The 14,359-nt window shown below is 50.6% G+C and overlaps 1 protein-coding gene across 2 annotated transcripts in view; it reads left to right on the forward strand.

Annotated features, from left to right (window-relative positions):
* KEAP1 (kelch like ECH associated protein 1) overlaps nt 1-10,663 on the forward strand; it is a 13,507-nt gene extending 2,844 nt beyond the window's left edge. For both annotated transcript variants that reach the window (XM_032251804.1, XM_032251803.1), the window contains exons 2-6: nt 794-1,479; nt 4,999-5,684; nt 7,476-7,681; nt 7,966-8,142; nt 9,985-10,663. In XM_032251804.1, coding sequence (XP_032107695.1) covers nt 841-1,479; nt 4,999-5,684; nt 7,476-7,681; nt 7,966-8,142; nt 9,985-10,151 — 1,875 coding nt within the window. In that variant the 5' untranslated portion in view covers nt 794-840 and the 3' untranslated portion in view covers nt 10,152-10,663. The remainder of the gene's footprint in view (nt 1-793; nt 1,480-4,998; nt 5,685-7,475; nt 7,682-7,965; nt 8,143-9,984) is intronic.
* Nucleotides 10,664-14,359: the final 3,696 nt, after the last annotated feature.

The raw sequence follows: 14,359 nt of genomic DNA on the forward strand, positions 1-14,359 counted from the left end.
TACCCTTGTAATCCCAGCTACTTGGGAGGCTGAGGCAGGAGGATCGCTTCAATCCAGGAGGCAGACATTGCGGTGAACCGAGATCGTGCCATTGCACTCCAGCCTGGGTGACAGAGTAAGACTGTGTCTCAAAAAAACCACAAATAACAAACTGCACCCGATTCTCCGTCCATTGTAGTGGCTAGTGCCTGTAATCCCAGCTACTCAGGAGACTGAGGTATGAGAATAGCTTGAATAGCTTGTCACAATGCCGTTGTAATTTTCTTTATGAAGCTAAATTTTGCTTAATTTATGATTGTTCCTCCCTGCAATTGTTAGCTCCAGGAGGGTAGGATTTTTGTGTGTTTTGCTCACTGCTGTGTCTTCAGCACCCAGATCAGTGCCTGGCATACAGTAAACGCCCAATAAATCGTGAGGCAAATGAAGGAATGATCTTGACATGCTCTATAAAGGGAAAGGCCACCAGATCTCTGAAACAGAATGAGCAAAGGGAAGAGGTGGCAGGGGTCAATTGCATAGGGCTTTGCAGGCTGTTGAGGAGTTCTATTTTACTAGGTACTGTGGGAGGTGTTGGAGGATCCAGAGCAGGGGAGAGACATGATCTCACCTGTGTTTTAAGATGAGCTCTTGGGCTGGTTGGGTCAGGGGGAAGGTTGCAAGTTTGCAAATAGACTCTGCTTCACCTACTTTGCAGGAAAATTGACCTAGGAATTGCTTTCTTTTACAAAAGGAGGCCCAGCAGGTGCTGGCCCAGCCCCAACCCCTGCCCCTACCCTGTGCTCTCTCCCTCCAGGCCCCTGAGTGCCAGAGGTGGTGGTGTTGCTTATCTGCTGGAACCCCATGCAGCCAGAACCCAGGCCTAGCGGGGCTGGGGCCTGCAGCAGATTCCTGCCCCTGCGGTCACAGTGCCCCGAGGGGGGAGGGGACGCAGTGATGTACGCCTCCACGGAGTGCAAGGCGGAGGTGACGCCCTCCCAGCATGGCAACCGCACCTTCAGCTACACCCTGGAGGATCATACCAAGCAGGCCTTCGGCATCATGAACGAGCTGCGGCTCAGCCAGCAGCTGTGTGACGTCACCCTGCAGGTCAAGTACCAGGACGCGCCAGCTGCTCAGTTCATGGCCCACAAGGTGGTGCTGGCCTCTTCCAGCCCTGTCTTCAAGGCCATGTTCACCAATGGGCTGCGGGAGCAGGGCATGGAGGTGGTGTCCATCGAGGGCATCCACCCCAAGGTTATGGAGCGCCTCATCGAATTTGCCTACACAGCCTCCATCTCCATGGGCGAGAAATGTGTCCTCCACGTCATGAACGGTGCTGTCATGTACCAGATCGACAGCGTTGTCCGTGCCTGTAGTGACTTCCTGGTGCAGCAGCTGGACCCCAGCAACGCCATCGGCATCGCCAACTTCGCTGAGCAGATTGGCTGTGTGGAGTTGCACCAGCGTGCTCGGGAGTACATCTACATGCATTTCGGGGAGGTGAGTGGGGGGCGGGGCTAGGGGTAGTGTCAGGCGAAGGAACAGGGATGGAGGAGTGCTCATCGCCATCTCCCCTTGAGATGTGAAAGGTCACTGTCTCCCATTGAGATATGAAGGCAGGAAAATGGAGAAAAAGGAGGTTCTGGACTGGGCATGGTGGCTCATGTCCACAGTCCCCACACTTTGGGAGGCTGAGGTGGGAGGATCGCTTGAGGCCAAGAGTTCAAGACCAGCTTGGGCAACATAATGAGACCCTGTCTGTAAACAAACAAACAAGAAACAACAAGGACTGAGCTTGGTGGCTCACGCCTGTAATCCCAACACTTTGGGAGGCCAAGGCAGGTAGATCACCTGAGGTCAGGAGTTCGAGACCAGCCTGGCCAACATGGCGAAAACCCATCTCTACTGAAAATACAAAAATTAGCTGGGCGTGGTGGTGTACCTGTAGTCCCAGCTGCTTGGGAGGCTGAGGCAGGAGAATCTCTTGAACCTGGGAGGTAGAGGTTGCAGTGAGCCGACATCGAGCCGCTACACTCCAGTCTGGGTGACAGAGTGAGACTCAGTATCAAAAAAAAAAAAAAAAAAAAAAAATTTAAAAAACAACTGGAGTTCTGAGTTGTCTACACATGTGGGGAGACTTGTGAACAGCTGGGGGAGGTGAGGTCTTCTTGGGTCTCTGGGCTCCCTGGTTTCTCTGGGGTCAAAGGTGGGGACAGAGTGCAGTGAAAAGCAGCCAAATCCTGGGGCAGCCCAGCCTTTTGGGCAGTCAGCAAATGTTTATTAGACACCCATGACAGGCTGCAAGCTGCAACTCTGAACCTTAGTCATGTTTTCTTTGGTGCACGAAATTTCCTTACACTGTTTTTGGTTTCATTTTCATTTCTCAGTGAAGGAAATTATCTATAGAAATTGACAAGGGAGGGCCAGGCGCTGTGGCTCAGGTCTGTAATCCCAGCACTTTGGGAGGCTGAAGCAAGTGGATCACTTGAGGTCAGGAATTCAAGGCCACCCTGACCAACATGGTTATACCCCATCTTGGCTGGGTGCCTTGACACTCGCCTGTAATCTCAGCACTTTGAGAGGCTGAGGCAGGTAGATCACCTGAGGCCAGGAGTTTGAGACCAGCCTGACCAATATGGTGAAACCCCATCTTTACCAAAAATACAAAAAAGGAAAATTAGCCAGGCGTGCTGGCATTTGACTGTAGTCCCTGCTATTTGGGAAGCTGAGACAGGAGAATCCCTTGAACCTGGCAGGTGGACATTGCAGTGAGCCAAGATCGCACCATTGCACCCAAGCCTGGGCGACAGAGCAAGATTCTGTCTCAAAAAAATAAAAATAAAAATAAACTCAGAAAAAATAAGTAGCATATTCTTTTTACTTTATTTTATTTTATTTTTTAAAGACGGGGTTTCACCATAATGGCCAGATTGGTCTTGAACTCCTGACCTCAGGTGATCCACCCACCTTGGCCTCCCAACGTGCTAGGATTACAGGCGTGAGCCACCGCGCCCAGCCCTATAAGTAACATATTCTTAGAGTTCAAAAACCAAGTCAGGTATGGTGATGCACACCTGTAATCCCAGCTACTCAGGAGGCTGAGGTAGGAGAATCATTTGAGCTTAAGAGTTCGAGACCAGGCTGGGCGCGGTGGCTCATGCCTGTAATCCCAGCACTTTGGGAGGCCGAGGCGGGTGGATCACGAGGTCAAGAGATCGAGACCATCCTGGTCAACATGGTGAAACCCCGTCTCTACTAAAAATACAAAAATTAGCTGGGCATGGTGGCGCGCGCCTGTAATCCCAGCTACTCGGGAGGTTGAGGCAGGAGAATTGCCTGAACCCAGGAGGCGGAGGTTGTGGTGAGCCGAGATCGCGCCATTGCACTCCAGCCTGGGTAACAAGAGCGAAACTCCGTCTCAAAAAAAAAAAAAAAAACACACAAAAATTAGCTGGGTGTGGTAGCACACACCTGTAGTCCCAGTGACTTGGGAGGCTGAGTTGGGAAGATCGTTTGAGCTCAGAAATTTAAGGCTGCAGTGAGCTATAATCGTGCCATTGCACTCCAGCCTGAGCATCGAAGCAAAACCCTGTCTTAAAAGCAAAAACAGGTCAGGTGCGGTAGCTCACACACCTGTAATCCCAGCACTGTGGGAGGCTGAGTTGGGCGGATCATGTAAGGTCAAGAGTTTGAGACAAGCTTGGCCAACATGGAGAAACCTCATCTGTACTAACAATACAAAAATTCCAGCCTGACCAACATAGTGAAACCCCGTCTCTACTAAAAATAAATACAAGGCTGGGCGCGGTGGCTCACGCCTATAATCCCAGCACTTTGGGAGGCCAAGGCGGGAGGATCACCTGAAGTTAGGAGTTTGAAACCAGCTTGGCCAACATGGAGAAACCCCATCTCTACTAAAAATACAAAAAAATTAGCCAGGCATGATGGCAGGCGCGCCTGTAATCCCAGCTACTGGGGAGGCTGAGGCAGGAGAATCACTTGAACCCGGGAGGCAGAGTTTGTAGTGAGCTGAGATCACGCCACTGGACTTCAGTCTGGGTGACAGAGTGAGACTCCGTCTCAAAATAAACAAATCCAAAAAAAATTGCCGGGTGCAGTGGCTCACGCCTGTAATCCCAGCACTTTGGGAGGCCGAGGTGGGTGGATCATGAGGTCAAGAGATCGAGACCATCCTGGTCAACATGGTGAAACCCCGTCTCTACTAAAACTACAAAAAATTAGCTGGGCATGGTGGCGCGTGCCTGTAATCCCAGCTACTCAGGAGGCTGAGGCAGGAGAATTGCCTGAACCCAGGAGGCGGAGGTTGCGGTGAGCCGAAATTGCGCCATTGCACTCCAGCCTGGGTAACAAGAGCGAAACTCTGTCTCAAAAAAAAAAAAAAAAAATTATCTGGGTGTAATGGCACACTCCTATAATCCTAGCTACTTGGGAGACTGAGGCAGGAGAATTGCTTGAACCCGGGAGGCGGAGGTTGCAGTGAACCAAGATTGCACCACTGCACTCCAGCTTGGGCGACAGAGCGAGACTCTGTATCAAAAAAAAAAAAAAAAAAAAAAGAAAGGAGAAAGAAAGAAATTAGCTGGGCATATTGGTGGGCGCCTGTAATCCCAGCTACTCAGGTGGCTGAGGTGGGAGAATAACTTGAACCTGGGAGGCGGAGATTGCAGTGAGCCGAGATAGTGCCACTGCACTGCAGCCTGGGTGACAAAGTGAGACTCCATCTCAAAAAACAAACAGAAACAAAAAAATGATACTGCAGGGTACACCATCTATTGAGTCTTTGCCCATTTCCCTGAGTCCTGATGACATGCCTGGCCCATAGTATTAATTCATTTAATGGTCACAATGTATGCGGTTCCTATTATTCAGATCCCCATTTAGCAGATGAGGAAGCTGAGACTCTCAGCGGCAGTGGTGAGCTACTTGCCCCCTGGGTCCTGCTTGGTGAGGGGTAGGGGCGATTTTGGGAGTCAGCCTTCCTACTGCCGCCCTCTGCAGGTGGCCAAGCAAGAGGAGTTCTTCAACCTGTCCCACTGCCAACTGGTGACCCTCATCAGCAGGGATGACCTGAACGTGCGCTGCGAGTCCGAGGTCTTCCACGCCTGCATCAACTGGGTCAAGTATGACTGCGAGCAGCGGCGCTTCTATGTCCAGGCGCTGCTGCGGGCCGTGCGCTGCCACTCGCTGACGCCGAACTTCCTGCAGATGCAGCTGCAGAAGTGTGAGATCCTGCAGTCGGACTCCCGCTGCAAGGACTACCTGGTCAAGATCTTCGAGGAGCTCACCCTGCACAAGCCCACGCAGATGATGCCCTGCCGGGCACCCAAGGTGGGCCGCCTGATCTACACCGCGGGCGGCTACTTCCGACAGTCGCTTAGCTACCTGGAGGCTTACAACCCTAGTGACGGCACCTGGCTCCGGTTGGCGGACCTGCAGGTGCCACGGAGTGGCCTGGCCGGCTGCGTGGTGGGCGGGCTGTTGTACGCCGTGGGCGGCCGGAACAACTCCCCCGACGGCAACACCGACTCCAGCGCCCTGGACTGCTACAACCCCATGACCAATCAGTGGTCGCCCTGCGCTCCCATGAGCGTGCCCCGCAATCGCATCGGGGTGGGGGTCATCGATGGGCACATCTATGCCGTCGGTGGCTCCCACGGCTGCATCCACCACAACAGTGTGGAGAGGTGAGTGGCAGGGCCGGGAGTGGGCTCCGAGGCTCCTGCTCCTGGCAGGTCCCAAGATGCTGAGACCTGGGGATTCTTCCTGAGGCTGAGCGCCTGTCTCCTCTTTTTGTCTGCAGGGAGTGGAGGCCTCAGGATGAAGCCAAGTTCCTGAGAGAGTTCTAGTCAGTGACCTCGGATTCTGTGCCTGGGGCTGGGAAATGCTTAGGGGACTGACTGTCACAAACCCATATGGTTTCCTTTGTGTGGATCTGGAAAAAATTCCATCAGTTTGAAATAGTTGAGCCAGGCATCGTGGCTCATACCTGTAATCCAGGACTTTGGGAGGCTGAGGTGGGAGGATTGCTTGAGCCCAGGAGACTAGCCTGGGCAATATAGTGAGACCTTGTCTCTACCAAAAAAAAAATTTTTTTTTTGAGACAGTGTCTTGCTTTGCTACTCAGGCTGGAGTGTACTGGTGCCATCTTGGGTCACTGCAGCCTCCGCCTTCCAGGTTCAAGTGACTCTCCTGCCTCACCCCCCCAGTAGCTGGGACTGCAGGTACCTGCCACCATGCCTGGCTAATTTTTGTATTTTTTGTAGAGATGGGGTTTTGCCATGTTGGCCAGGCTGGTCTTGAACTCCTGTCCTCAAGGGATTCTCCCACCTCGGCCTCCCAAAGTGCTGGGATTACAGGTGTGAGCCACTAGGTCGGACCTAAAGGACTCTGTGAGCATCAACGAGTGATGCTGAATATGCCATTTCTCCTTTCTGAGATGTTATTTTATCATCTGTGAAGTGGGGGATCTGGCTGAGCCCTTAGGGGGCCATCAGATATGTTTTTGAACTTGAGCAGTTGGTGGCTAGGAGGCTCAGCTTCTTCATCTGGAAAATGGAGCTGCTGATGTTACCTCAGTCCTTGGAGAATGACTGCAAGCATTGGTGTTTGAGGGCAGGTGGGCACAGTGGCGTGCACCTGTAGTCCCAGCTACTTAGGAGGCTGAGCCAGGAGGATCCCTGGAGCCCAAGCTGCAGGCTGAGTGTGGTGGCTCATGCCTGTAATCCCAGCACTTTGGGAGGCTGAGGCAGGTGGATCACTTGAGGTTAGGAGTTTGAGACCAGCCTGGCCAACATGACAAAACCCCATTTCTACTAAAAATACAAAAATCAGGCCAGGCGCAGTGACTCACACTTGTAATCCCAGCACTTTGGGAGGCCAAGGCAGGTGGATCATGAGGTCAGGAAATTAAGACCCACCTGGCTAACACAGTGAAACCTCGTCTCTACTAAAATATAAAATTAGCTGGGCATTGTGATAGGCACCTCTAATCCCAGCTACTTAGAGGCTGAGGCAGAAGAATCACTTGAACCCGGGAGGTGGAGGTTGCAGTGAGCCAAGATTGTGCCACTGCACTCCAGCACCTGGCTGATAGAGCTAGTCTCTGTCAAAAAAAAAAAAAAAAAGCCAGGCAGGTGGTGGGTGCCTGTAATCCCAGCTACTCGGGAGGCTGAGGCTGGAGAATCACTTCAACCCAGGAGGTGGAGGTCACAGTGAGCCGAGATCGCGCTGTTGCACTCCAGCCTGGGTGACAAGAGTGAAAACTCCATCTCAAAAAAAAATAAAAAATAGAAAAGAAGTCTGAAGTTTCATTGAGCTGTGATGGTGCCACTGCACTCCAGCCTGGACAACAGAACAAGACCCTGTCTATTTAAGGGAAACAAAAAAGAACGAGCAGGGTATCGGCCCCTTACTTAAGTATTCCACAAAGGTCAGCTATAATGGCCATTGTTGCCATTGTTCTCATGCCCTTGCAGGTATGAGCCAGAGCGAGACGAGTGGCACTTGGTGGCCCCAATGCTGACACGAAGGATCGGGGTGGGCGTGGCCGTCCTGAATCGTCTGCTTTATGCCGTCGGGGGATTTGATGGGACAAACCGCCTTAATTCAGCTGAGTGCTACTACCTAGAGAGGAATGAGTGGCGAATGATCACACCCATGAACACCATCCGGAGCGGGGCAGGTGCGTGAGGACGGCAGGGAGGAGAGCGTCCAGAAACACCACCCCCTCATCATCCTGGGTTAAAACTGAGCCAGGCCTGGGAGAGACCCCCTGTTGTCACCCTCACCCTGGGGTACCCACAGACGCACTGGATTCTGATGGAGTCCAAGCTTCTCTCTCTCTCCCCACTTCATTTCTGAGGGTGAGAAGGTAGAGGAGAGAGGAAAAGTCTCCCTCAAGGAGGTGATGGCTGGGGTTCCCGAAGCCAGATCCCAGAATCACCTTCTGTGCACGGTGTCCTTTAGGCGTCTGCGTCCTGCACAACTGTATCTATGCTGCCGGGGGCTACGATGGTCAGGATCAGCTGAACAGTGTGGAGCGGTATGACGTGGAAACAGAGATGTGGACATTCGTAGCCCCCATGAAGCACCGGCGAAGTGCCCTGGGAATCACTGTGCACCAGGGGAGAATCTACGTCCTTGGTGAGGCCCTGGGGGCGGGGAAGAGTCCTGACTAGCCTCATCTGTTGTGGACAGGTGGCTGCTTTTGCTTTACTTTTCTTTTTTTTTTCTTTCTTTCTTTTTTTTTTTTTTTTTTAGAAACAGTGTCTCATGGCTGGGCATGGTGGCTCACGCCTGTAATCCCAGCACTTTGGGAGGCTGAAGCGGGTGGATCACCTGAGGTCAGGAGTTTGAGACCAGCCTGGCCAACGTGGTAAAACCCTGTCTATACTAAAAATACAAAAATTAGCCAGGCATAGTGGCACACACTTGTAATCTCAGCTACTCAGGAGGCCGAGGCACAAGAATTGCTTGAACCCTGGAGGCAGAGGTTGCAGTGAGCTGAAATTGTACCTTGCACTCCAGCCTGGGCGACAAGAGCAAAAGTCCATCTAAAAAAGAAAAGAAAAGCCAAGGCGGGCGGATCACAAGGTCAAAAGATCGAGACCATCCTGGCCAACATGGTGAAACCCATCTCTTTAAAAAAAGAAATAAATAAAAAACTAAAAAGTGAAAAGAAAAGAAACAGGGTCTCGCTCTGTTGCCCAGGCTGGAGTGCAGTGGTGTGATTACAGCTCACTGCAGCCTTAACCTCCTGGCCTCCAGCCATCCCCCTGTCTCAGCCTCCCAAGTATCAGGGACCACAGGCATGCACCCACCACACCTGGCTAATCTTATTTATTTTTATTTTATTTTGTTTTGTTGAGGAGTTTCACTCTTGTTACCTAGGCTGGAGTGCAATAGTGCGATCCAGCTCACTGCAACCTCCACCTCCCGGGTTCAAGCAATTCTCCTGTCTCAGCCTCCCGAGTAGCTGGGACTACAGGTGCACGTCACCACACCTGGCTAATTTTGTATTTTTAGTAGAGATGGGGTTTCTCCATGTTGGCCAGGATGGTCTCGATCTTTTGACCTTGTGATCCGCCCGCCTCAGCCTCACAAAATGCTGGGATTACAGGTGTGAGCCACTGTGCCCAGCCTTTTATTTTTTAAAATTTTTATCTATTACCTACTTTGAGAGAAAGTCTCACTCTGTTGCCCACATGAGTGCAGTGGCGCAACACTGGCTCATTGCAATTTCCTCCTCCCTGGTTTAAACGATTCTCCTACCTCCACCTCCCAAGTAGCTGGGAATATAGGCACGCAACACCAAGCCCAGCTAATTTTTGTACATTTTGTACATATGGGATTTCACTGTGTTGTCCAGGATAGTCTCAAAATCAGGTGATCTGCCTGCCTCAGCCTCCAAAGTGCTGGGATTGCAGTCATGAGCCACCATGAGCAGCCTATTTTTATTTATTTATTTTGAGACAGGGTCTTACTCTGTCGCCCAGGCTATAGTACAGTGGCGCAATCTCTGCTCACTGCAACCTTGGCCTCCCAGGCTCAACTGTTCCTCCCCACCTCAGCCTCCCTAGTAGCTGGGACTACAGGCAAGCACCACCATGCCTGGCTAAATTTTTGTCTTTTTTTGTAGAGACAGGGCTTCACCATGTTGCCCAGGCTGGTCTCAAACTCCTGGACTCAAGTGATCCACCCGCCTCAGCCTTCCAAAGTGCTGGGATTACAGGCCTGAGCTACCATGCCTTGCCTTTTTTTTTTTTTTAGTAAGAGACTAGGGTTTTACTATGTTACCCTGGCTGGCCTTGAACTCCTGGCCTCAGGCAATCCTCCCGCCTCAGCCCTGCAAATTGCTGGAATTATAGGTGTGAGCCACCATGCCCGGCCTGCTTTTGTATCTTGCAGCTGCTTCTCCCTCTTTCTGTCCCCTGCTCTTGGATGTGGCGTGACAGGTGGTGACCGTCCCTTCTGTTCTCCCTGTAGGAGGCTATGACGGTCACACGTTCCTGGACAGTGTGGAGTGTTACGACCCAGACACAGACACCTGGAGCGAGGTGACCCGAATGACATCGGGCCGGAGCGGGGTGGGCGTGGCTGTCACCATGGAGCCCTGTCGGAAGCAGATTGACCAGCAGAACTGTACCTGTTGAGGCACTTTTGTTTCTTGGACGAAAACACAGTCCAATGGGGAATATCGTTGTTTTTGTACAAAAACCAGGACTAAAAGAAGATGGCACTGCAAATAATCCATCCTTCGGGAGGGGAGGCCGGGATGCCTCAGTGTTAAAATGACATCTCAAAAGAAATCCAAAGCGGGAACCATGTGCCCCTCAGCAAAGCCCCAGGAGTGTCCAAGACAGCCTGGCTGGGAAAGGGGGTGTGGGAAGAGCAGGCTTCCAGAAGAGAGGCCCCCAAACCCTCTGCCCAGCAGTAGGCCTGGGTCCGACCCACTCCAGCAGCCATCACCTTGTGATTTGTTCTGGATACCTGGGAGGGTGCCAAGGTGGGCCTCAGGGGGAGGCCCCCTCTGGAAATACGGTTCCCAGGGATGGACCTGTACATAGAAGCCACCAAATGGCACTTCCCTGGACAGTTATTTTGTTGATAAGTAACCCTGTAATTTTCCAAGGAAAATAAAGAACAGACTAACTAGTGTCTTTCACCCTGGCTCTCAGCTGAAGGTCTGAAACCTGGAGACAGAAAGGGCTCTTCTCCTGAAATACACTTCTCTTTGACTTAGGGCTGGTAATTGAAACCTGTTTGGAGTCTTTACCCATCGCATTTTGATATGTAGGGCATCGTTCTCCCCATCCGCAAGCCACACAGTTGTCCTTCAGTTTCAGCTGCCTTGGAAGACAAAGGAGCTAATTTCTTGTGACATCTCCATATCTAGGGCTCCCCAAGGTCAATTTCTGTTTTTTTGAGACAGAGTTTCACACTTGTTGCCCAGGCTGGAGTGCAATGGCTCGATCTTGGCTCACTGCAACCTCCGCCTCCTGGGTTCAAGTGATTCTCCTGCCTCAGCCTCCCAAGTAGCTGGGATTACAGGCACCTGCCACCACACCCAGCTAATTTTATATTTTTAGTAGAGACATGGTTTCTCCATGTTGGTCAGGCTACTCTTGAACTCCTGACCTCAAGTGATCTGCCCACCTCAGCCTCCCAAAGTGCTGGGATTACAGTCATGAGCCACCACGTTCGGCCATTTTCGTATTTTTAGTAGAGACGAGGTTTTGCCATGGTGGCCACGCTGTTCTCAAACTACTGACCTTAGGTGATCTGCCCAACTCAGCCCACAAAGTGCTGTGCCTGGCCAAGACCTTGTTTAAAAAAAAAAAAAAGCCGGGCGCGGTGGCTCAAGCCTGTAATCCCAGCACTTTGGGAGGCCGAGGCGGGTGGATCACAAGGTCAAGAGATCAAGACCATCCTCGTCAACATGGTGAAACCCCGTCTTTACTAAAAATACAAAAAATTAGCTGGGCATGGTGGCACGTGCCTGTAATCCCAGCTACTCAGGAGGCTGAGGCAGGAGAATTGCCTGAACCCAGGAGGCGGAGGTTGCGGTGAGCCGAGATCGCGCTCATTCCCCCCGGCCGGGAAAAAAAAAGCAAAACCCCAACCTAGGTGATCTGCCAAAAAAAAAAAAAGTTTAGCCAATTCAGTTAAGCAATTTTGGTATCAGCTGTTTCTTTTTTTCTTTTTGAGACCGTCTCATCTGTCACTCAGGCTGGAGTATAATGGGGTGGTCACAGCTCACTGCAGCCTCAACTTACTGCAATGAGGAAATCCTCCCAGCTCAGCCTCTTGAATAGCTGGGACCACCATGCCCCGCTAATTTATTTTTTGTAGAGATGGGGTTTTGCCATGTTGCCCAGCCTACACTCACTTTCCAGCTCCACAAAAACCAACTTCTTTTGAGTCCCTATTCTGCTGGGCTTTGGAGAGATGGTGAACAAACCTGCAGTGATGCCTGCCCTCAGGCTAGGTGACCCATTTATCCAAGTTTGAGCATAGAAAGGCTGGCAGCCCCCAAACCCATGGGTCCACATAAACCAGGACTGTTGGCCACACCACAGGTAAGCCAGATGCTGCAGCTGAGGGACTACAAATGTGCTGAGGGAGCAGCAGGCGGGGTTCTGGTGCAGTCACATTTTGATTGATTGATTTTGAGACTGAGTCCCCCTCTGTCAGTCAGGCTGGAGTGCAGTAGCTCGATCTCAGCTTACTGCAACCTCTGCCTCCCAGGTTCAAGCAATTCTTGTGTTTCAGCCTCTCAGGTAGCTGGGACTCCAGGTGTCTGCCACTGTGCCTGGCTAATTGTAATATAGCAAATCTTACTCTCCCTCCATTCCAGCCCCACTCTAATCTTAAGACAAACAAAAAAACTTTGCAGTAATGTTCTGTTCCTTTACATAAATGGATGATGCTGCCTGTATTCTGCAACCTGCCTTTTTTCATTCAGATCTTCCAGATCCGTCTGTGGGGTCACATTCCTTTAACCAGCTGCCTGGTGTTCTATCTGTTCCATTAGGGACAGATGGTTAAGTTGTTTGTTTTCTCAGAATTATACACAAAGGCTACAACACCCTTTTGTAGTTGTGTCTCTTTAGGCACAACTGTGTGTTTTCTCAAGGTGGATGCTAAGAGGTGGAATTTACTAGATCATCAGAGAGGCAAAGCCCTAGCAGATGCTGCCAGATTCTCCACCAAAGCACTTGACACATTATATTCCTGCTGTTTTCCTGGGAGTTCTTCATAAATTAATTTATTTAATTATTATTAATTTCTTTTTTCTTTTTTTTGAGATGGAGTCACTTTGTTGACCAGGCTGGAGTGCAGTGGTACAATCTCAGCTCACTGCAACCTCTGCCTCCTGGGTTCAAGTGATTCTCCTGCCCCAACCTTCCCAGTAGCTGGGATTACAGGCTACCATTCCTGGCTAATTTTTGTTTTTTGTTATTATTATTTTTATTTATTTTTTATTTTTAAGAGACAGGGTTTCACCATGTTGTTCAGGCTGGTCTCGAACTCCTAACCTCAAGTGATCGACCCACCTTGGCCTCCCAAAGTGCTGGTATTACAGGCGTGAGCCACCACACCTGGACCAGCCTGTGAATTTTAAATTATACAGCTAAGGTGCTCCAGTGTTAAATGTTATCATGATCATTCTAACTTCAACAAGTTTGACAATTCTGCCTAATTTCAGCATTTCAGGTTTCCAGTACTTACCTCATTACCAAGTAAATATTACATTACTAGGCAAGGTGACTCACACTTGTAATCCCAGCACTTCGGGAGACTGAGTCAGGGGATCCCTTGAGCCCAGGAGTTCAAGACCAGCCTGGGAAATAAAGCAAAAGATCGTGTCACTGCACTCCAACCTGGGTGACAGAGTAAGACTCTCTCAAAAATAAAAATAAATAAAATCACAGGCTGTCCAGGTACAATGGCTCATGCCGATAATCCCAGCACTTTGGGAGGCTGAGGCAGGAGGATCACTTGAGCCCAGGAGTTTGAGGCTGCATTGAGCTATGATTGCACTACTGTACTCTAGCCTGGGTGACACAGCAATGTACCAACTCTTTAAAATAAAATAAGGCCAGACACAGTGGCTCACACCTGTAATCCCAGCACTATGGGAGGCCGAGGTGGGCGGATCACGAGGTCAGGAGTTAAAGACCAGACTGGCAAACATGGCAAAACCGTGTCTCTACAAAAAATAAAAAAAAATTAGGCGAGTGCAGTGGCACAAACCTGTAATCCCAGCTACTTGGGAGGCTAAGGCAGGATAATCACTTGAACCTGGGAGGCAGAGGTTGCAGTGAGCCCAGATTGCACCACTGTACTCCAGCCTGGGTGACAGAGCAAGACTTAAATGAATAAATAGGCTGGGCTCGGTGGCTCACACCTGTAATCCTGGCACTTTGGGAGGCCGAGGCAGGTGGATCACTTGAGGTTAGGAATTTGAGACCAGTCTGGCCAACATGGCAAAGCCCTGTCTTTGCTAAAAATACAAAAAGTAGCCAGGTGAGGTGCTGTGTGCCTGTAATCCCAGCTACTCAGAATGTGTAGCTCTGTGATGAATATCCTCAGGGCTGATTCAGGAAGTTCCATCTAAAAGGCAGATAGCACCCTCTTGTGGGCCTCTGGGTGAAAGAGGAACTATTTCCAGAGAAGGAAAGTTTGAAAAGGAACAAGATTGACTGAGTTCCTGGCTTGTTCCTATTTTTAAAAGTAGCATTCTTTTTTTTTTTTTGAAGGTGGAGTTTCGCTCTTGTTACCTAGGCTGGAGTGCAATGGCGTGATCTCAGCTCACCACAACCTCCGCCTCCTGGGTTCAGGCAATTCTCCTGCCTCA

The sequence above is a fragment of the Sapajus apella genome, unplaced genomic scaffold (assembly GCF_009761245.1).
Source record: "Sapajus apella isolate SASKATOON/1434 unplaced genomic scaffold, GSC_monkey_1.0 scaffold77, whole genome shotgun sequence".
NCBI classification, from domain to species: Eukaryota; Metazoa; Chordata; class Mammalia; order Primates; family Cebidae; genus Sapajus; species Sapajus apella.